The sequence below is a fragment of the Cynara cardunculus genome, unplaced genomic scaffold (assembly GCF_001531365.2).
Source record: "Cynara cardunculus var. scolymus isolate 2C unplaced genomic scaffold, CcrdV1 Un_Scaffold_6914, whole genome shotgun sequence".
Taxonomy (NCBI): domain Eukaryota; kingdom Viridiplantae; phylum Streptophyta; class Magnoliopsida; order Asterales; family Asteraceae; genus Cynara; species Cynara cardunculus.
This window is the reverse complement of record NW_020203234.1, coordinates 1-22,083: the sequence shown is the minus strand read 5'-3', so window position 1 is coordinate 22,083 and position 22,083 is coordinate 1. Positions and strand designations below refer to the sequence as shown.

The 22,083-nt window shown below is 35.1% G+C and overlaps 3 protein-coding genes across 3 annotated transcripts; all 3 read left to right on the top strand.

The window, feature by feature from the left end:
- Nucleotides 1-1,377: 1,377 nt before the first annotated feature.
- Nucleotides 1,378-4,303, top strand: LOC112504794 (transcription factor PIF1-like). Its single transcript, XM_025108745.1, has 6 exons — nt 1,378-1,478; nt 1,562-1,613; nt 1,871-2,032; nt 3,033-3,290; nt 3,633-4,043; nt 4,190-4,303. Exons 1-6 carry the CDS (start codon nt 1,447-1,449, stop codon nt 4,301-4,303), a joined length of 1,029 nt encoding a protein of 342 aa, XP_024964513.1. The 5' UTR covers nt 1,378-1,446.
- Nucleotides 4,304-20,654: 16,351 nt separating this feature from the next.
- LOC112504793 lies at nt 20,655-21,158 on the top strand. The gene has a single exon (XM_025108743.1). It carries the CDS (start codon nt 20,655-20,657, stop codon nt 21,156-21,158), a length of 504 nt encoding a protein of 167 aa, XP_024964511.1.
- A 51-nt stretch (nt 21,159-21,209) lies between these two features.
- On the top strand, nt 21,210-21,722 carry LOC112504792 (ATP-dependent DNA helicase PIF1-like). The gene has a single exon (XM_025108742.1). The coding sequence runs from the start codon at nt 21,210-21,212 to the stop codon at nt 21,720-21,722; it is 513 nt and encodes a 170-aa protein (XP_024964510.1).
- Nucleotides 21,723-22,083: the final 361 nt, after the last annotated feature.

Genomic DNA, 22,083 nt, shown 5'->3' with positions numbered 1-22,083 from the left:
TGTATTGATCTTCTCTATCAATATATATTTTAAATTTGAAAACTCTGTGTTTGTATTCATCCCCCCCCCTTCTACAAACTGTGTCTTATCTTGTAGACCCTTTCGGGACCAACAAGCTGCTCAGTCAGTCTCAACAGTTCCCGCCGCAGTAGTATATGTTTGCTTTGGAACAATTATTTGCTACTTTGATTGGGGTAATTGTATTGCATATTTCTTGTTTTTTAGTTTAATGTATGATGTATAGCGGCATTTAATCTTTTTGGCATTTTTTTTAATATTTACAGGATTTACAGGTTTTAAATATTTACAGAAAACCTATTTTCTCGAGCTGGGTGATTTTCGAACAGATAAATCAGCCGAAAATATTTAAAAAATAAGAATAATAATTTGAAAGATAAAATTAAATTTCCGGTGGAGACATCACCGGTGGATTTTCGGCGACACCTCCGCCGGTAATTTAATTCAAACTTTTTTTAATCTCATTAATAATTTCTTGATTTAATTAAGCTTTTAAATAAACTCAAAAAAAAGGTGGCTAATTTCCGGCGGCCATTTTCCCCCCGGAAAACCAAGAATCCACCGGTAAATCACTGGAAAAAAAAATCACCGACGCCTCATCTTCCAGCGGCGGATTTGACTGCCGGAAAAAGTGACCAGTTTGATAGTAAGACAAAACAATTCCAAAAAAATCTTTCCTGTCCCTTTTCATGTCAAAAGAGACCAACAACAACAAAATATGGCAGCCTGATCTAAGGATTCCATGGTAAAAGATTTCGAACTTAATATTTTGGTATTATTCTATGCTGTAACCATGAGTGCTTCAATGCATGGAAACCTAAACAAGTTGGCCGTGTTTTGATATGATCTCGTGGAATGAGCCCGCATACAAAAACGAAAAAGGGAAGGCAAGAAACCGCCCGATGCAATAAATTAATCAGGAACAGAGCCGCGGTTTCCTGCAAAGGTAACGAGCTCATGGTTTACCTTCACATGCAACAAATTTGGAGGCTATGAAAATACGTCATAGATGACCTTCCAAAACGACAAAATGCATCTAAAACTACTAAACTGGCAACATGTTGTGGACAGCAACATATTTGCCATGAACGTAACTGGTTCTAAAACAAATATTAGAATGATGAAAAAGCCAAAACAAAGCAAGCTAGCCATACACACAAATATCTTGCACGCTTCGCAAATAGATAATATTTTTTAAGTGCTACAAGTTTCTAGGGTTTTTGAATTTTTCTGAAACAAGTTTGAAACCTTAAATATAAGGGAGCTGAAGGTTGTCCCATGAGATCCATTTTAGAACCCCATTTAATTTGTTACATTATTTCATGCCGAAAGGCGATAGTAATCAACAGGGTTTCCCCAACACAACTGAGGAGATTTCTGAGACTTTGTGGCGTAGTGAGGCACTTGATACTCCACTAGAAATTAGCCATGAGGTTGGCAGCTATTTTGACGTGGTCAAGGTGTTATCAGAAGTAGATCTTCCTTTACCATCACCAATGGTAGCGACATCATGCACTTTAACCAGGGAAAGTAATTGGACCAGGTTCGATGTTGGCCAGTCTAGTGGCTCGAAGAGGAAGGCTGATGATATCGAAGTAAGACTATATATTCAATAATATGGTCAATATTTAAGTTCCTAGCTCAGATGTCTATGTCTCTCTGTCAAGTATGCATGCAAACAACGAAACAAAAATTGTTGAAGAGTGAGTACTGAAAAATCTTTGAAGAGTGAGTACTGAAAAATCTAATGTGTTACCACTTACGAACGTACCACTTGGATGTTGGATGTGGTTCTGGACTTGTGCAAGGTGAAATATTACAGTACTACTATTGCTCATACTTTCGGTTATAGGGAAACATCGAAAAAGAAAGGGAACTAAAGAGTAAACAACAACATGATGGCCGACAACCCGGAACTCAAAGGGTGGAAAGGGAACTAAACAGTAAACAACAACATGATAGCCGGCAACCCGGTAGTCAAAGGGTAGCTACCCAAATAAACGCTACGGAGAAGGTGAGATATGCATGATCGATTAATTTTCCTAAACAGAGCCCTCTTGTAATTTACTACACTCATCAAGATCTTATTGTGCAAGGGATCTCAAAGGACCTCAAGGAGCTATTTGGGAAATGGAAAGACCAATTACACTAGCATATGATTTTATTTACAGAGCTTGCAAGACAATTCCCCAAAAACAGTTAAAAAAAACAATATCCCTGCTACGGTCCACAAGTTCTACTCAAAGCATCTGAGCAACCATGGAGAGGATGTCCCAATATGAGAAACGGAAACAATGCCCTAAATTTTTTGGGGCTAATTATACATATATATATATTTAAACCTTTATCTAGTTATATATGTTTCAATCTTTAGTCTCATAATACATGTTTTAACTTAATTATAATGTTTTAAGTCTTAGAAGAATGATTATATTTAAGTTCTATTACAAGTGTAATATAGTCTAAAGAGATGGAACCCATCCATGTCGACCTTCCAAACCCGTCAATGGACATACCCGTGAATAGTAACTTTATGAAATAAATCGTTTCTTCTAAACTAGTGAAAAATAGTAGTACGTATATATGTAAATTAACAACTAAAGTTGGTTCATTTAAGATACATAAACACGAGTTTTGGATTTGATGCAAAATTGTTGCCTTTTCCTCTTAATTACACATTATTCTAATGCCTTTTACATGCTTAAAACGAGCAATGTGATTAAAACGTTATTATTCTAATGCCTTTTATAGCTTGTTAACAAAAATTATTTCTCAAATCTGTCTCGTTATAGCTCGTTATATATATGAGAGATGATTTTAATTTCTGATACCCTTTATATGTGACTAAAACTAATTATAATTTTTTTTTGCTTAATTATCAAAAAGAATTAAAAATAAAGAAATCCATTACCCGTTAAAAAAGCCCTTTATGCTGGAAATCTGGTGACCACCGTGGAAATAAAAGCAGTGTTTCTATATGCTGATGACATTTTTTTTTTCTTGGGTTTGTGCAGAGGCGCAGGGATCGAATAACTGACAGAATATTTGCTCTCCGGGAGCTTGTTCCCAACTGCAACAAGGTTGGCCCCTGGTGTTTGGGGGAGCCAAGCAACTTAATTTATAGCATTTTACTTTGTTTTTGGTGTATTTCTTTAATCTCTTCTCCTTTCTTTTCTTTCTTTATACTAAATGTGATGTGTCTACAGAGAGACAAAGTATCAATTCTAGGTGATGCTGTTGACTACATAAAGTTTCTGCAAATGCAAATTCAGGTATATATATATGTAATTGTTCATTTTGAAATCATTATACTTTTAACTTTTTTGTTGCAAATAAGTGTTTATTACTGAAAAAATGTGAATAAAAACATTATAGCTAGTACATATACCTCTAGTAAATTGAAATGAACATTTTGGACTCAAACCAACATGTGCAATGGGTTTTCCCTCGGTTTATGTTTCTGCAATTTCTCCAGATTTGCTTATTCGATGCATGATATGATGTTTAATTCTGTATGAACGACTCGTTCGATTTGCTATGTTCGCAAATGCAATTTTGGATGACCGCTTGTAATATTTTTTGCTAAATATGATTCGAGTTCTTTACATATACAGATGACGCAACATATGGGAGTTGGTTCCATGTCCCAAGGTCTGTATATGTCCCAGACAAGACAACCATGCTTGCAAGTCCCAAATCTAGCTCCTCACCATTTTATGAGACCAATGATTGGTATGCAATATGGCGTACCGCAATTTGGATCCTATGTTCCCACAAATATTCCAACATTTCCACCATTTTTCTCGGGATTTCCACCATTGGTGCCACCAGTCTACCCGGGCACTGGATCATTACCATGGGGACAAACAAGACCTCTCATACCTCCTCAGGAGCTACGGTTTCCATCACAGGCATCTCAGTCTACAATACCTTTTTCAGATACAATTATTCCAACAACTTTCTCCCAAGCTGGATCCACGGACGTCCTTGGTCAACCTTTGTATCATGTGCCAGTGACAAGTCAGGTGATCGAGTTATGCCATTTGTTTAATTTTCACATATATTATTTGCACTGGCGCCCCAAAACTACTATCTCTTGTACAATACAGCCAATAACTTGGCAAAAAATGATTGTATTAGCCACAGTGCATGGATATTACACTTTGGTTAGGATCCTGGATTCACTTCATGGTCACTAATCAGTGTATATGATACTAGTACTTCTCTTAACAGGGCACACGGTAGGTTTACATGCAGAAGTGCAAGCAAGTATGCCCGTTCCTGACATTTTATGGGCTCTGGGTGAGCGATAGAAAATAAGCCCTCCATATGAACGGAGTCATAGAAAAATCTCAAACAAATGTTTTCTTTGTCATCAAAATAAGTAAAATTGCATACAATAAATAATGATACTACATGTAAAACAACTTATTCGAGTGAGTGGAGGACTAGGAGTATAAAAAACAATTTATGATAAAAATAGTAAAAAAAAACATAGACCACATACACAATAAGCTAAATTGTTGACAAAACCATTGACATTTTGGCATTTTAATGGTAGCCACTAGCCACTAGTGACTAGCCAAGGACACATATCATAAATTCATATACACAATAGACAATACATATAAACAAAAGTACTGCAGCATGCTAGTAACCCACAGTTCAACTATGCCTTAGAAGAATTTCTAATCAAAATCCTATGTCCACAGTTCAACCTTGATTTTGATGGAATGGCAGGTTGAGTACCTTAGTTGGCAGTCAAAACTGAAACTCTTTTTGCAATCTTATTGGAATATACAACTAAAACTAGAAATGAATGGAGAGATCTGTTTGGTAAACCGATTTATGAAGGCAAAAAAGTGATGTTTTGGAAGCTAGTGGAATTCTTAATGTTATGGACTTATTTTTCTAGCAGTTGTAAATAGCCCAGACACAATAGCCAAACACACAAATTGACAAAAACATACTCCATTTATTATTATTATTATTATATTCAACAATTAAGTTTGAAACTCAAGGTCCTTCAAATCCACCAACAAAAATATAGAGAAATTAACAAAAAACATCAAACTAATAATTAACATTTAAGCAAAAACTTACCTTCTGGACAAGAATCTCGATTTCAATTTCTCAATTTCTTGTAGTGAAGAGCAATTGAACATGAAATAGGCTGTTGAAATCACAATATCAAATCAGAAATTTAGAACCAAAAGTGAGATTTGAGAATTTAGATGTTGATTGGAGAAAAGTTAGGCCAATCCGTCAATATCGAATCGAACTCGAAAAATATAAAGAACCATAAATTAAAGATTACCATCGTGATTGAAGCCGTTACTGGAAATTGGAAGGTCGGCATCGGCTTGAGCAGATTTCTCGGATATGTGCGAAGCGAAATAGAAGGAAGGAAGACGAAGAAAATTTCTTGGTTTCTCAATTGTCACGTCTTCAATCTGATTGGTTAGAACTTCAATTGGTTTGGGGTTGGGCTCCAAGGCTTTTGGTCTTACACATGTTGGGTGTAATTTTTATAACACTAAACATTTTATAACATATAATACACAACTATTTTCTTTGAGGGACCCTATTTTTCGTGGGCATGGGCAGCGCGCCCAGCCCACCCTCCATCAAACTTAATTTTTTTTTTTTGTATGTCTACTATGATTCAATTCATTAGTACTTTTAGTAGTGTCAATATGCAAAAAGAAACAATAAATAGCCTGTATATTTCATGTTTTTGCTGTAATAGAACACCCCATATGAAGATTGGAGAATGTTTTGAACTTCTTTTGATATTAACATCCCTGGATTTTAAGTTACTATTGTTTATATATATATATATATATATATATATAGGGGAGCGATCAAATGCAAACCACTTAATTTGTACAAACCGTGCAAACTTCATTCAACCAATCATAATTTTTCATTTTGTTCATTTTTTTGTAATTATGAGARGTTGRTTAATCATTTTTATTGTGSAKGRYGTTAATCATARATATTATCATCTTCATTATTTTAATTTTAGAGAAATACATGAAACAGTTTCATTAATTTTAGAAAAATACATGAAACAGTTTCATTAATTTTAGAGAAATACATGAAACAGTTTCATTAAGTATTATATGAAACAATTTCACAACCATATATGAAACAACTTAATAAAAAAAAGTATTATATGAAACAATTTCACAAGATTAAACAATTTCATGAAAAAGTTTCATAAGATTAAACAATGAAATCGACGGATGAAGGTGGTTTGCACAGTTTACACAAATGAGGGCGGTTTTCATTTCATTTGATCACTCCTCTATATATATATATATATATATATATATATATATATATTATATTATATTATATTAGGGTTCTCTTCCATTAGAATCGGGACCCTTTGAATTGTATTACCTACAGGAAAACAATACCTTCAGCACTATCTTCAATCTTGGTTTGGGTTTGAACAATTATATGAAAGAATGCTATGATAAATAAGAAGAAAAATCATAAAGCGTCGAGTAAGAATAAAATCTGAAAGAAAACAAAACCAAGACAAGCCAATCATGTCCTTTAAGAACAAAAGCTACAATAGAATTGTAGATCTAAGAAACTTCAAAAGAGAGACTAGCATCTAAGAAACTACCAAAATAAAAATGAAAAATTGTACGATATGCTAGCAACAACTTCGAAAGGAAGCAGCGGTAAACTTGAGAACTTGAGCCAAATATGACCAAAAATCTTGATAGCAGACACACAGGCATTACAAGAAAATTCGTAATTGGTGACAGAAAAGTTTTGGTTATAAGTAACAACATAAAATTGGTAATTAAGACCGTTTAGCGACCAAAATTTGGATGGTCCCTTTTCGTCACTAAGGGCCCATCACTAATTTGCATTAGTGACTAAATACAAAAATGGTCACTAATCAGTGACAAAACTAGAGTGGTCATTGTGTTTGTGACGACTATTTAGTCACTAAACCTGCAAAAGTCGTCACTAATTAGTATTGACCACCAAGAAATAGGTCACTAGCTTGGGTTCAAAATAACAGCTCTGTTAACGTCCTTTAACATCCATTAGTGACCAGAAGATATGGTCACTGACATTAATGGTCGTTAGTGAACAAAAAAATGGTCACTAAATAAGAAAAAAATGCAAAAAAAAAAAAATTTGTCACTAATTTAAATGATGATTGTTAAATAAAATTTAAACCTACTAATTTCATCGGCATAACATCAAATTCTTTAATCATAAAAACAAAATCGTTGTGTTCTAAATGCCTTTCATGGATCTCTTCAATGGTATAACCATCATTGTTTAAAGGAAAATGACGGTGTTTGCCCATACTATAGCAGTCTGATACATCTTGGGCAAGTCACCTGCATTGCCATTCTTCACTATTACAAAATTGAGTTTATAAAACATCAAAAAAAATTAAACGTCCTAATAGACAGTTTTATAAAACTTAATTTATAGGACCAAAAAACTAAAACATCATATTTAAAGGTGTTGTAATAAGTTTCTAAGACTCTTTTGAACGTATTAACAAGTATTTAACAAATCGTCGAGTTAGTAATTTTATAGGACACTTTAAAAGTATCCTATAAAAAGAAGTGTTCGTAAAAGGGTTTATAGGACACTTTCTCAAAAGTGTCCCGTAAAATTGGTAATGTGATACTTTGCATTAAGAGTATCATAAAAACTTGATAGGAACTATAAACTTATTATAATACCTTTAGACATGACACTTCATTTAATGGTCCTATAAACTAAATCTTATAAAACAGTCTATTAGAACGTTTAGAAATTGATGGCGTCCTATAAATTCAATTTTGTTAGTGTTCATTACTATTTTTTTTTTTGATTAACCTGGACATCCAACCCGCTATGCGAGCCGACTAATCCCTGGGCGACCACCTGCTTTGCAGATAGCCCGGAGTCACCGCATTTGAACCTCCGTGGCCACAAGGAGATTTTTCTTTCTTCTTGGATTTGAACCTGAGACCTCCTGGTACTTTTGACCTTTGGAGCCAAGCTCAAACCAATCAGACACCACCCTTGTGGTTGTGTTCATTACTATTTTGTCGCTCAATATCTAGAGTTTGATTTTAATTCAAATATAAATATAGTTATCAAAGATACCTGGAAACTATAAATGACGAATAGTTGCTAGGCTTTGTTAAACCTAGTTTCCAAACACATATCTAGCTTCCAAAAGGTGAAGACTTGAATCCACAAGTAAATCCTTTCAATAAGTTCTAAAGATCACTTTCAATGGCTAGAAATAAACCAAATATAAACACATGCTTTAGATCCACAAAAACCCCCCAAAATGGAACTCAAAACACCTAAGAACTTACCTCATCAAGATCTAGAAACTTCCCATCAAAGATCTTCAATCTCCAAGATTCTCCTCTCTATTTTCTCCAAAAATCGGTTCCAAAGCTCCCAAAATCGAGAGGATACGAAGAGAGAAAGAAAATGAAGAAAACCCTAAAAATTGACCTTATATGATGTTCCAAAGGCTTCTCGCGACTATTCCCATGAACCAAGTCTCGTGGTAAGTCGCCCATGTCCCTAAAGCTATTTTGCTGAAACAACGAGCTGCACTGCTTTTCCTACGACTTAAGTAGCAGGAAATGCAACAGGATTTTCTTTTTCACTTTAGGTGCAAATTTTCTCTACAAGAACTCGCACATACCAACTTCTTTTATGACACAATGCATCCAACTCAAGGTATGATCTCCAAASCATCATAAAAATACATTAATCCCATATATGTGTCCACAAACCACGAGTGTTACAACTAACTACCATTTTATGTTAAACTGTTATCTCTTATTGTTCGTCCATCTTAGAAGAATAACACATTAAAGTTCTATTCGATATGGTATTTTACTAAGAATGGTAACTGATAAAGTTTTTGTGTCCAAGGTATGATCTCCAAAAGATCATAAAAATACATCAATCCCATATATGTGTCCACAAACCATGAGTGTTACAACTAACTACCATTTTATGTTAAACTGTTATCCCTTATTGTTCGTCCATCTTAGAAGAATACCACATTAAAGTTCTATTCGATATGGTAKTTTACTAAGAATGGTAATTGATAAAGTTTTTGTGACACAATTTTGATAATTTATTAAATTGAAGAAATTATATATAATTAGAAGGTTCACATGATCACCATTCAAGAATCAAAAGAAAATTTGAACTATAAGCATCRTCATTGATTATCGTGTAGCTTTACATCTCATGGTAATCACAGATTACTTAGATAATGATTTTAAAACATAAGCAACTTCATAAAAGAGGTTAAGAGGAGAAAAATTGGATCACCATGATATAATTTGGATGGCACAAACCATTCATCATCTAAACCACTAGTACTTCAAAAAAAGCTAACCAACTTGTAACTGGGAGTAAACAACAAGATGCTATAGGTAAAATGGCAATAAGTATTAATTGAACTCTCATTTATCACTCAAATGGTTTCTGTACGAAACATTAAGAAAGTATAGCCATCATTGCATTGTATATTTGCTATGTTCTGTAACACCCTCATTTTTTTTTAGAATGTCACGTAATCTGAAACAATTCTTAAATACATACTCCAAAAGACGGCTTAACATAACACCGTTTGAACTTGTTTACAGCGGAGGTCCTTGAACCGTTCAAAAACTTACTTAAGTTCTAACCCGCTTCATACCGGGTTAAGTTACAAAGATTGATACAATGCTACTAGGCAAAAGACTAAAATAAGATAATAACTAGCAATTTCTCTAAGCATGTCCCTTGCCCTTATCCAGCTTCGAACTACTTGACCCTGAGATGCATACTATAGTCAGCTTATAAAGCTCAGTGAGTTCATGGTTTGCGTGAGTAAAGATCATTTCACATAATACATATCAACTTGTGAACTCTGTACCAATTTGTATGCATTTTCTGAAAAACATGCAATACTGAAGAAAATATATCTGTAAAACACTGTACATATGAGATCTCGTATAACGTTTAGCCGGGTATGGGTCATTTAGTCACAAACACACCCTGGGTTAGATAATTCAATCTTAACTGGTCACCCACTTGTCCGGGTAGTGTTTTATACTGGTCGTGACTTACTGGTCAAATGCCCACCCTTAAATCATCAAACTTTTAGTATAGGATAGCATGCTAGAGTTATTTGAAAACTGATTAAACACATAACATGTAACCATTCATAAAATAACATACATGTAAAATATATCATAACATGCATGTAAACTGAAATGTCATGCATACGTACATACCAACAGAAATTCATATCATGTAAAAATAGAGTACTTAGGTATGCATCCCAGTGATATCTCATGAAGACTCACCTGATAATGTAGGTTGCTTATCTAATGCTGCTGACTGGTAACCTACAATTTATAATAACAAATAGTATATAAATGATTAATTTCTCCCAAGGCTACATAAAAGTCAACTTACGGTCAACTACGTCGACTAGGGTCAACCTTGGTCAACTATGCTTAAATGCTCCTCACATCAATCAAATCACAGAAACCGCGAGTTTCGACATAAGGTGAATCGTCTAGCTATATATCTTAAAAATGACTCTGTCTAGAAGAAGACCAGAGCCTCTGTGGACGGCCAGAGCCTCTGGTTGCATTGACAGAGCCTCTGGACTCTTAAGTCCTTTAGGGCCAGAGCCTCTATGGATGTATCGACAGAGCCCCTCTGTGGTCTCTCTCTTCCAGAGCTTCTGGTCTCACGACCAGAGCCTCTGGTTGAATCATACTTAGCAATTATATATATCATATCAAGGACAGAGCCCCTCTGGTCTCTCTTCCAGAGCCTCTGGTCTTCATGACCAGAGCATTATTTCAACATAGGACCAGAGCCCCTCTGGTATCTATCTTCCAGAGCTTCTGGTCTCGCGACCAGAGCCTCTGGTTCTTAACTAGAACGTATTTTCGAACCTAAGACCAGAGCCTCTGTGACTTAGCTACAATTATTTTAATATTAAGGGCCAGAGTCTCTATGACTTAACAAAAATTATTTCAACATTAAGGGCCAGAGCCCCTCTGTGGTTTCTTCCAGAGCGTCTGTCAAACACAACTTGATACAGAGCTCTCATATAGAGCTTCTGGCTACTATAACTTGATACAAAGCTCCCATGTAGAGCTTATGTACCATATAACTTGATACAGAGCTCTCATGCAGAGCTTCTGTATAACCCTCTTTAAAGTGGTTTCTAAACAGAACGCGATACAGCGTATTCACCAAGCGAAATCTAAACTTTGAATTCGAACTCTATAATACGAAGTTTGGACGTAGGCCTTCATAGAGTTCTACATAGGGTCAAAGGTACAGCTAAACATTGTCACGACATAAATTTTGGTTGAGCATTTACCTCTAAGAGACGGGAAAACAGGGGGTTCTTGCCTGGTCTTGAACTCCGGTTTTACTCTCTCAAGCTCGCCGATTTCCTTCTTCTTTTAAAAGTATGGCGACCCTAAACCAGTGCCCATATTTTATACTCCAACGATTTGGCCTATTAGTTGACCAAATCGGCCGAAACCCGAGTTTTAGGCTGTGAACGGCTTCTCCACAGCCTGCAACCGGCAGGTCACAGTTTCCCCTTTTGAACCAGGCACCGCATGTTCCTCTTCTGCCTCTTTCGATCGTTGACAGCAGGCCACCCTGTTGCAGGTCTGTTGCCTATTTACAAAACAGGTCCTTCTGGTTTGGACCTGCTTACACACGACCCAGTCCCTTAACTTCCGCGAATTGACAACTTTCATCCATGTCTTGACTTCTTCCTTCACTTTTGGTCCGACTTTTAAACTTATTTCAACCTTCTATTTTTATTTAATATATATATATATATATATATATATATATTCTTAAAATAAAATACTAATAAAGATAAATTATTTATTCCACAAATTTTTGGGTTTTACAATGTTCTGTATTTGTCATGAAAATGACAAAATTGAGATAATCCATAACACTTGGTTGCAAGAGGAAGTAACGAAAGTGATTTCATGATTGAGTGTAAGTAGGATATTTTTAAGATAAAGTTAGTTCTAATCAAAATTCAAAATCAAACCATGTATGTTCAAGATTCATGACTTCCTTCCTTGTTTAGGAGGTTTACTCCAAATTGGAAATAACAAATGCCAAGTTAAATACAAAACCTATTGTTGCCAAGATATAACCATATTTCACCAAAGTAAGATTAAAGAAATTTTGTTCTAAATCATATCATAAGATAGCCAAAACGATACAATGATAGCTAACTACATCAACCTATCAAATTGATATCGAAATAATATCATACATAAGAAGATATACACCATACAAATAGAAATAGTAAGCTAAATTTACTTCATTTTAAATCTTGTTTGGGATTTCATCAAACACGATATAAAATTGAAGAACATAAGCGACTTAACCCTAAACAGCTAGTAACAAGTACCAAAGAGAAAGAAAGTAAAACTAAGAGGGAAAGAAGCATAATACCTCATTCGACCTCTTGATTAGTTTGAAATTGTCATCTAGCCGTAGTTGGAAATCATCATCTAGCCCTAGTTCTCGAAGTCGTCAGTTAATGGTGTTATCCCTAGATGCTCTGTGGAACAACTATTCATCATCATTGAAACAAAAATTGATAACTAAAATAATCGAATTTGGTATCCTGAGATCTAAACCAAATCTTTTGATTTTCAACCAATCTTAAAGTAAAGTTGTAATGTCATGGAACGAGCGAGAAATGAGGGTTTTCATCAAGATTCAGTTTGAGTGGTCATTGGTGTCGCCAAGGACAAGTAAGAGAGGAGAAAGTAGTGTTACAACGAAGACCAATGTCATTTATCGGAGACTGATGGTGCTCGTCAAGAGTGTGGGAGGAGAGCAGATCTAGGGTTTGTATTGGGTTGAGAGTAAAAGTAAATTTGATCTAAGCACGTAATCCGAGCAGGGCATAACTTATATATATCGGGTAACTTGGATGGGTGAAAACCCATATGGGATCCGAGTGTGTTTCTTCGTAAGGTTAGGGACTTGGCAGTCCCAACCCTTACACTTCTGATTTCTTGTATATACTTAGTTACAACTAAAGTTTGTATGAATTTAATGACCACTATTTTTAATAGTAACATTTTCATTCTAATGATCACCATTTTGTGGTCACTAATCTTTTCAATCAATATGAACTATTATATACTAGTTAGTGAGAATTATATTTTAGTCACTAACTCTTTCAAATTAATGACCACAAGTTTTTAGTCACCACCACTTTGAATTTAATGACCACCATTTTTTGTCACTAATATTTTCATGTAACACTAACTAGTTGGTGACCAAATATTTTTTTGTCACTAATCCTTGAAATTTAGTGACTACTTATATATGGTCACTAAACCTACCAATTTAGTGATCATCACGTTTTTGTCAATAACCCTTTCAACTCAATGACCATTATTTAGGTCACTAAACACATGAATCTATAACATTAGTGATGAAAAACAAAGTTCTCACAAATTTAGTCATTAAATGAGATTGATATGAAAAATATTTTTTAAGCCATGAGAATTAGTGAACACTTAGTTACTAAGTTTTAGTTTTTCCCAGTAAATTCATATTAGTGACCAAATTTTATTGATGACATTTATTATCGTCACTAATACACAATTAGTGACCCAAAAATAAGTAGTAACTAGAGTTTTGGTCACTAACTAATCTTTTCTTGGAGTGAGATCCAAGGTCGCTATAGAGAGTACTTTTGCAGAACAGGGCCCCAAATCATCCCATGACAAAGAAGCAAGATTTCTCCAACAATAAAACCTAAAAGAAGGCTGACTTCAACATATAAATTACGTGAAGCCAAAGCAAAACTAGAAAAATAAATGTGTTTTATTTTATTCTAATAAAAGGATGTCGTACGTGAAGGCTTCTGCAGGTCCTCACTTACTTCCTCGTTTATTATATGGCATATACTTGTTGGGTTTTATACATTGATTTAAATCCTACATCACAATGAAATGAAAAATTTTGTGGTTTATAAACCTATACCCACAATTAGCAGATTGAAAAAGAGTCCAAGTCGAAACTTTTCTGGTTTATAAACCTATTCCCACAAATGGGATAGTTTGACATATATATATATATTCAAAAGTCAAAAATTCCAACACAGAAACTTGTGTGGTCTCTCAAGCGACATAGCTCGTCGGACCACTTGCACAACTCTAAAATCTTATTCGACTTTGGTCGTCTATCTATTCGTGTATTTCTCAAGAAAAAATGTTTTTATCCACTAGGAATTGTGGTGTCGACCATTTGGGTAGATTTTCTATCCATTAATTTCGTTTTAGAGGAAAAGGATAAACACCTTTCATCTCCAGATATATTGGACTAGGTTTTTTTTTTTTTTTTTTCCCATATCTTCCTTATTTCTGACTTTCTACTTCAAGAATAAATTATCAATTCAAAGGGATTGAGTTGACGTTCAACAATTCAATCAGATATAGTTGTATCCTATAGGTCACGTCTTAACCAAGTACAATTGGGATGAAATTTTGTTTTAGAACATTCCAACTTGCAGGCCTCTATCTGTTTTAGCACCATTCAATCTAAATTTAAATCATTGAAAAGGTAAGCAATTTATAGATTTTTTGGCTTAATGATGTAAACTATTGCATATATTTGTTTGTTCTCTCTCTCTCTCTCTCTCTCTCTGTATATATATATAAATAAAACCATAATAAGTATAAAAGTATGGCTTCTAAGGAAGAAAATGGATGGCAAACACTTCAGAATGTTGACAAACCAGGCTAGTAGTACAAACGGGCTTCGTTGTTCATTATTTCAATATAAACATAAGAACTAGCATATATAAGTGATAACATGCACAATTCTAATCATACAAGATAGTAGTTATGAGTTGCGTTAAACTTGTAGGTATTTGTTTATATGAACCTGATGAAACCATACTTAGGGGCCGTTTATCAATTTTTTTGATTAAGTGCTGATTCGGGTAAGAGGTCTGACTGTGATAAGAGGTCTGACTGGAGTAAGTACAAATTGTATATTCTTGTTTACCAAACATTTTGTGTTAAGTGTTGATTGAGTAAAAAAGACCGTTATATCTTTTTTTATGGAATAATTATTAATTGAAAATTATTGTATTATTTAAGCCCAATTATATTTGTATAAGATTAAAAAAGCATAGGCCCATATCAGTCCAGATACATTTAAGCCCAATTATATTTGATCTATATGTATTTCGACTCAAAAAACTCAAAAACCTATTTCTCTTTACCTGAAACCCTAGTTCCCTTATTTTCTCTGCCACCTCCAGACCCGCCGCCGTCGCCGCCCTCCCGTCACCGCCCTCCCGTCATTCTCCAACACCTTGAACCGGACATGGCCACCGACGCTTCCCCACCTATTTCTCTTTGCCCAAAACCCCTGATTCTCTCTGCCACCCCCGACCGGCCGCCGCTCGCCCTCCCGTCACCGTCCAACCCCTTGAATCGGACATGGCCACTGACGGTGCCATCGTTCCTCTTCCCCACCTATTTCTCTTTGCCCAAAACCCTAGTTCCTTTGATTCTCTCTGCCACCCCGACCCACAAAACTGGCCACCGCTTGCCTCTCATCACCGTCCAACACCTTGAATCGGACATGACCCACCTGTTTGTATGAAGAAAGACGCATCTATTTAGGGTTTTAGATGAAAAGGGTATATTAGAAATACATCCCTCTTACCACGGTAAGATTCTTTTTTTTTTGCTGACTCCAGTAAGAGGACGGTTAGAGGCCGAAAATCTGATTGTTGATTTTGCTGTTAGGTAAACATTTTTACCTCTTACTCGGGTAAGCATCTCTTAACGGGTAAGAGGTGGTAAGAAATTAGTAAACAGCCCCTTAGATCGATTAGGAGTCAACAATATCAGTTATGCCTCTTTTATGATAAAATGGATTGAGGAGAGAAGTATATATGTGTAGTAAAATTATATGGCATACTAAAATGAAGACAACCACGTTTTAGGTAGTTTTATAGTAATGAGAGTCAGGATTAGTCATGTGCAAAAAAATAAATATGACCTTATATATGAATTGCTAAAAATAAATTGATTTATAACTTATCTTTGACTTTAAATAAATTATTTATGTGTTCTTTTTTAGCATTTCAAATAACCTGATTCACTATTTTTAGTTGTACACATTATGTTTTATAAAGAATCGGTTAATCACAAAAAACCCACACACTAACAAGAATATTTTGTTAATATCAGAAGAACACATTTAGAATAAAATCTAAAAAGAGCTTCTAAAATCCATAAATGGGAAGCGAGGTAGGTTAATGATCGGCTGCGACGTTTGATGATGTGAAGAAATTATAGAAAATACCCAATTCTATAAGAGGAAAAGAATATAAGTTCAAATATTTAAATAAAAAATAAAATATATAATCAAATCAATTAGAAAAATGACCAACTTAAAATCACAATTTTTTTTAGTATAATAATATCTTGATTTGAACCCGGGTAGTTTAAGAGGGTGTTTAAACTACTCGAAAGTTGTGAAACAATCTCAAAGCGATATCATAAGACAGATAGCCCTGAAATCCAACACCCAATTTTTTTCACCTTGGTACTGTAACGGTAGTTGTGAAGTTGTTATCGTGTTCAGTTGCAACTATTGAAGACTCCACTTTGTGCATGTCTTTGTTTTTCAAACTCAAACAATCTCTAATCCAATGACCTGGTTTGTGACAATAATTGCAATTGTCAAGCTGCTTAGATCTCCTGCGATAACCAAGTTTACAAAATTGGGAGTGGTCACGATTCCTTCCCCTGTTTTGTTGATTACCATGGTCTCTTTGAACAAATAGATCTTAACTGTTGTGGTTGTTATCCTACAAAGTTTTACCAATTTTAATATGAATATTTTGATCTTCACAAATAATCCATGCTTTCTTATAGGAAAAGAATTGAAAAGTTTTCCTAATTAAATAAAACTATTAGTGAACTGAGAATATTTTGCAAATAATGAATAAAACAAAATCAAAGCAAGTGCTTTATCATCTTAGGCAAAAATAGAGTCTTTTGCTTTCAACTTCATTATTTTATCCTCAAATTGAGTCATATGAACCTGAACATTCATACCCTCATCGATAAAGTCTTTTAGTCAAAGTTTTCTTGAGTGAGATTCTCAATTCTTCTCAAAATCCGTTCAGCTATCTTTTCAGAAGAAAAAAAAATAGAAATCACATTTGGTCCAGTAGCCATCTGTTAGATAGTGAAAGCGTAAACATCCATTTCCTTAGCCTCTAAAACTAATATATCTCTATCTCTACCTTCCAATGAAAATACGTACGCGATAAATATCATTTTTCCTCAGTGTTGCTATAGTAGTGAACTTCCATTTATCAAAATCATCGTCCCCGTTCCATTTCTCTATTCTAATCTTGTCTCTTGTTGGATCAAGTGTGCCCTTTCTATCGCCATCCGGGTTAAAAGTGGAAGTTAACAACAAATTTTCTATTTGATTAGGCATTTTATCGAGCATATGATATGAAACTCAACAATATACAATCTATGGTCAAATCCAGATCTATCAAGCTCTGATACCAATTGTAGGGTCGGTCACATTTTCAATACTAATAATGGTCAAGTGATTTAATATTCCAAAATATTATGAATAAACCATAACGCAAATGAACGAATACAACAAAAATGGATAAACCAGATCTAGATATTGTATATGACAGTCTAATAAGATACACTTGTCAATAAGTGTATATAAAGAAATAATAAATGAATATACGAGCAAATATCAAAGAGATAAGTAATCGAAACAACGAGATTTAACGTGGTTCCATTATTTAGGTGATGTGTCCACAAGAAAAGAGAGAAAGATCTATGTATTACTAATCAGAAAGATTACAACAGGTTTACGAAGATCGTTGGATCATAGATCAACTCAAAACAATGAAATCAACATTCCTTTTTTAATATTGGAATCACAGAGAAAGAAAACCAAATCTGAGACTGCCAAAAATATCAAGGCATATGCCTTTTATATGGTTAGATGTGTTTAGAGACTTCCGACGCGACCTAAGTTGCCCAGTGAAGATTGCCTGAGTCGTTTGTGAGGGTCGAGCCAAGGCACCCACACGAGGCTACTTCCATGTCGCCCATTCCTGTGTTATGACTCCTGCCACCTGGAGCCCCCCTCCCCCGAGAAGTCTCTTGGTGATGTGTGGCATCTTCATTCAATCACCATGTGATACAGCTTGGGCCCGTGTGACTTAGCCGCTTGGAACGTAGCCTAGTCAAACTTTTGAGCTCCAAACTTCGATCACTTGTACCTTTGGCTGGAGGATGTGTAAACTATAAGTTTTAAACAAATTTTAGCAAGACCTTTCATTGACAAGGAGATAAAAGAGAAGCTAAATGGTGATAGAGGCGATGGTAGTGACCAGAGGAAACTTGATTTAGAGTTTGATATTAGGGTTCGATTACAAGTGTTTCGTCTCATTTATATGTTGCTTTTATAGTTTAATTTCATGTGCATAATCTCATTTGTTGTGTTGGGTTGATTCTAGGGTTTTCATTTTGTATGACATATTTTTTATTTTACATGATTTAAACGTGTTGGTTTTAAAATATATTTTTCACCTGATGTGATATATAGTTGACGATTTTCTATGGTTTATTATATGTGACATTGGTAATAAATTCCCCCGTCTTACCTTGTATATCATCCCATGTGATATTGACAGTAGATTCATATGAATTATCATATATATTATATCACATTTGATATAATTAATGTTTCTTTAGTTTTAACATGTAAAATATTGCATGTCTTTATGTTGTTAGCTTAATGTGATTCAAAATAAACAAATATCACATGTGATATTGTGGACAGAGTACACTTGTTTTATATTTGAATTTACTATCAATAGAATCATATGTAATATTGTGGACATGGTAAACTTGTTTTATATTTGAATTTGCTATCAACAATATTCGTTTAACCTGAAACAAATATCATAGGTGATGTTGGCAATAAATATCGACCTAGGGTTCCTATTTATCATGTTCTTAGTTCCTCTTCTTCTCTTGGATGATAAACAATGTCTGAGTATCAATAGTTTCGAGTTTTACCTTGTGATTTCATTCATCATTGTTACAGGTAAACTCTTGGTAATCATTCCCACATTTGATCAATACATAAAAGCCCCTCTCTCCCCTTTGGATGTGCACTATCTCAGGATAATGGAATCATTGTATTCTTTACATGCTTTCCTTGAATTTACATTATGTAGATTATCACAATTATGCATTGTTATCCAATTTGAAACATTGATTTGAACATACTAAGATCCTATTATTTTCGGATTTCTACAATTGCACACATTCGATTGGGACCTTGTGTGTATTGGTTAATGTAATTTATCCCCAACACTATCATATTTGTACAAGTACTTCGCACTCCAACATCATTTCCTTATAAATGCAATTCAAGAGATGACAAAATACAATTGGACTTTTTTTCGATCATAGGAACACGTAGCATATATTTTTACCAAATCATCGCCAAATGAAATTATCTGTTGAATTGTCAAAATTCAAGCTCTATACTATTTTAAAAGAACTAATTTACATACACGGGACTTGTAGGATATCTATCTAACTAATATATCAAAATACCTTTAGAATATATGTATTCAGTTAATCTATACTACTTTATTAAACAAATTTGTCCAAAGTCTTAAAGTCTTAGCTTTTATAATACCCAAAATACCCTCACCCTCCCTTTACACGCCTCCCCTCCCCCCAAGATGACTCTTCACTTTACCCGGCTTCCCTCCCCCAAGAACGTTGTGCCCCCTTATCGCCTCYCAAGACGACGATTCGCTCCCAAGATGGTTCCTTTAAGAGTCGTCCATCGTTCAATCGTYGTTCACAATCGCCCAAAATCGTCGTTCCCACCGCTAAYCGTTTTTAGGTTTTGCTGTAGGAAGATCATCTTGCACTGTTTGTCGTCGTTCCCACCGCTAATCGTTTTTAGGTTTTGCTGTAGGAAGATCATCTTGCACTGTTTTGCATCGAATCGTTCAATCACCTCAAAATCGCAGGTTGCTTTCAGGTTGCCTAAATTTAGTATAGGTTTCTAATCGTTTTTAGGTTTTGCTAGATCATCTTGCACTGTTTTGCATAACATTAACAGATTATTGCTTCTCTACYTGCGCAGCAGCACAAGGCATCAGGMCGAACGTTCAATCGCCTCAAAATCGCAGGTTGCTTTCAGAAAATCGCAGGTTGCTTTCAGGTTGCCTAAATTTAGTTAACTTTCTGTTTGGGTTCATTAACTTTCTGTTTTATGTTTTGACATTTACTATTATGATTATCACTTGCCTGCTCTTGTTGAACTAATCTGTACAAAAAGAACCTGTTGGTGCTGTAATGCATACAGCGCTCCAAGAAGTTCTGTAGAATAGGCAGCAACCAAAGTTTCTAACTTTGACATGAAACAACCAAAAACAAAAGATCAAAACCTGCAAAATTGGGGTAGGAAGATCATCTTGCAATGGGACTTGTGAACAGTCCTCTGATTTCATCACTGGTAGAACAATGGCAAAGAGGCAGGCAGTAGAGGCACTCGATAGAACAATGCAAGACATCACTGGGGTGAGACTTCCATTTGTTGGGAAAATAATGATTATGGGAGGTGATTTTAGACAGGTATTGCCAGTAATGAGACATGGCACTCGAGCACAGATCGTAGATTCAAGCTTACGGATGTCACCTATTTGGTCTTCGATTAAAAAGTTGCGGTTAACGATCAATATGAGAGCACTTACTGATCCATGGTTTTCGGATTTTCTGTTACGTGTCGGTGATGGAGATGAAGAATCAGTAGACGGAAACTTTATTCGCATACCTGATGACATGGCCATTCCTTACACAAATAAAAATGAATCGAAGGATGCTTTGATTGATGCAATCTTTCCTTCTCTTCAAACATGCGAGACTGCTTCAAATTATATCATTTCGAGGGCGATACTAACAACAAAAAATGAGCATGTCGACGAGATTAATGATCAGTTGATTGAAAGATTCTGTGGAGAGGAATAAATTTACTACAGTTTTGATGAAGCAGAAGATGACAAGAATAACTTATATTCGATGGAGTTCTTAAACTCTTTGACTGTTAGCGGTTTGCCCCCTCATTACCTCCGGCTTAAAATTGGATGTCCGATAATACTATTGCGGAATATCGACCCCTCAAATGGATTGTGTAACGGCACGAGGTTGATATGTAGAGGTTTTCAGCAGAATGCTATCGATGCAGAAATAGCTGTTGGTCAACATGCTGGTAAGAGAGTATTTTTACCAAGAATTCCTCTATGTCCGTCTGAAGATGATATGTTTCCCTTTAAATTAAAGAGAAAACAATTTCCTGTTCGACTTTGTTTTGCCATGACAATCAATAAAGCTCAAGGACAGACAATTCCGGTGGTAGGTGTTTATCTACCGGAATCGGTATCCTCGCACGACCAACTTTACGTGGCATTGTCCAGAGGGATACCATGTGGTAATACGAAGGTATTAGTGAAACCTGCCAAAAAGTTCAACCAGGAAGGAGTCTACACATCAAATGTAGTGTATCAAGAAGTTTTGAATGATGATTGTGTATGATAAATACATGATTCTAAGTTCTATTTTTTTTAAACATAAATTTTAGACTTTCTGAATGTGAAATTGCATTAATTTGTCATTTTCAGATTTTGATACAGATATGAACCACCAACTATTTCAAAGATATTTTGCAATATAAAATGATATTTAAAAATTGAATATATATCCTGATATAACCTTTCACTACAAAAATGCTGGGTATCAGCGAGGGAAAATTCCCTCGTTGATCCGTCGCTGAAAGTGCTTTCCGTCGTTGATCCGTCGCTGATACTCCGTCGGTCAAAATGTCGTAGGTAATGCTATCAGCGACGGATCAGCGACGGAAATCAGCGACGGATTTGCGACGGACACTTTCAGCGAC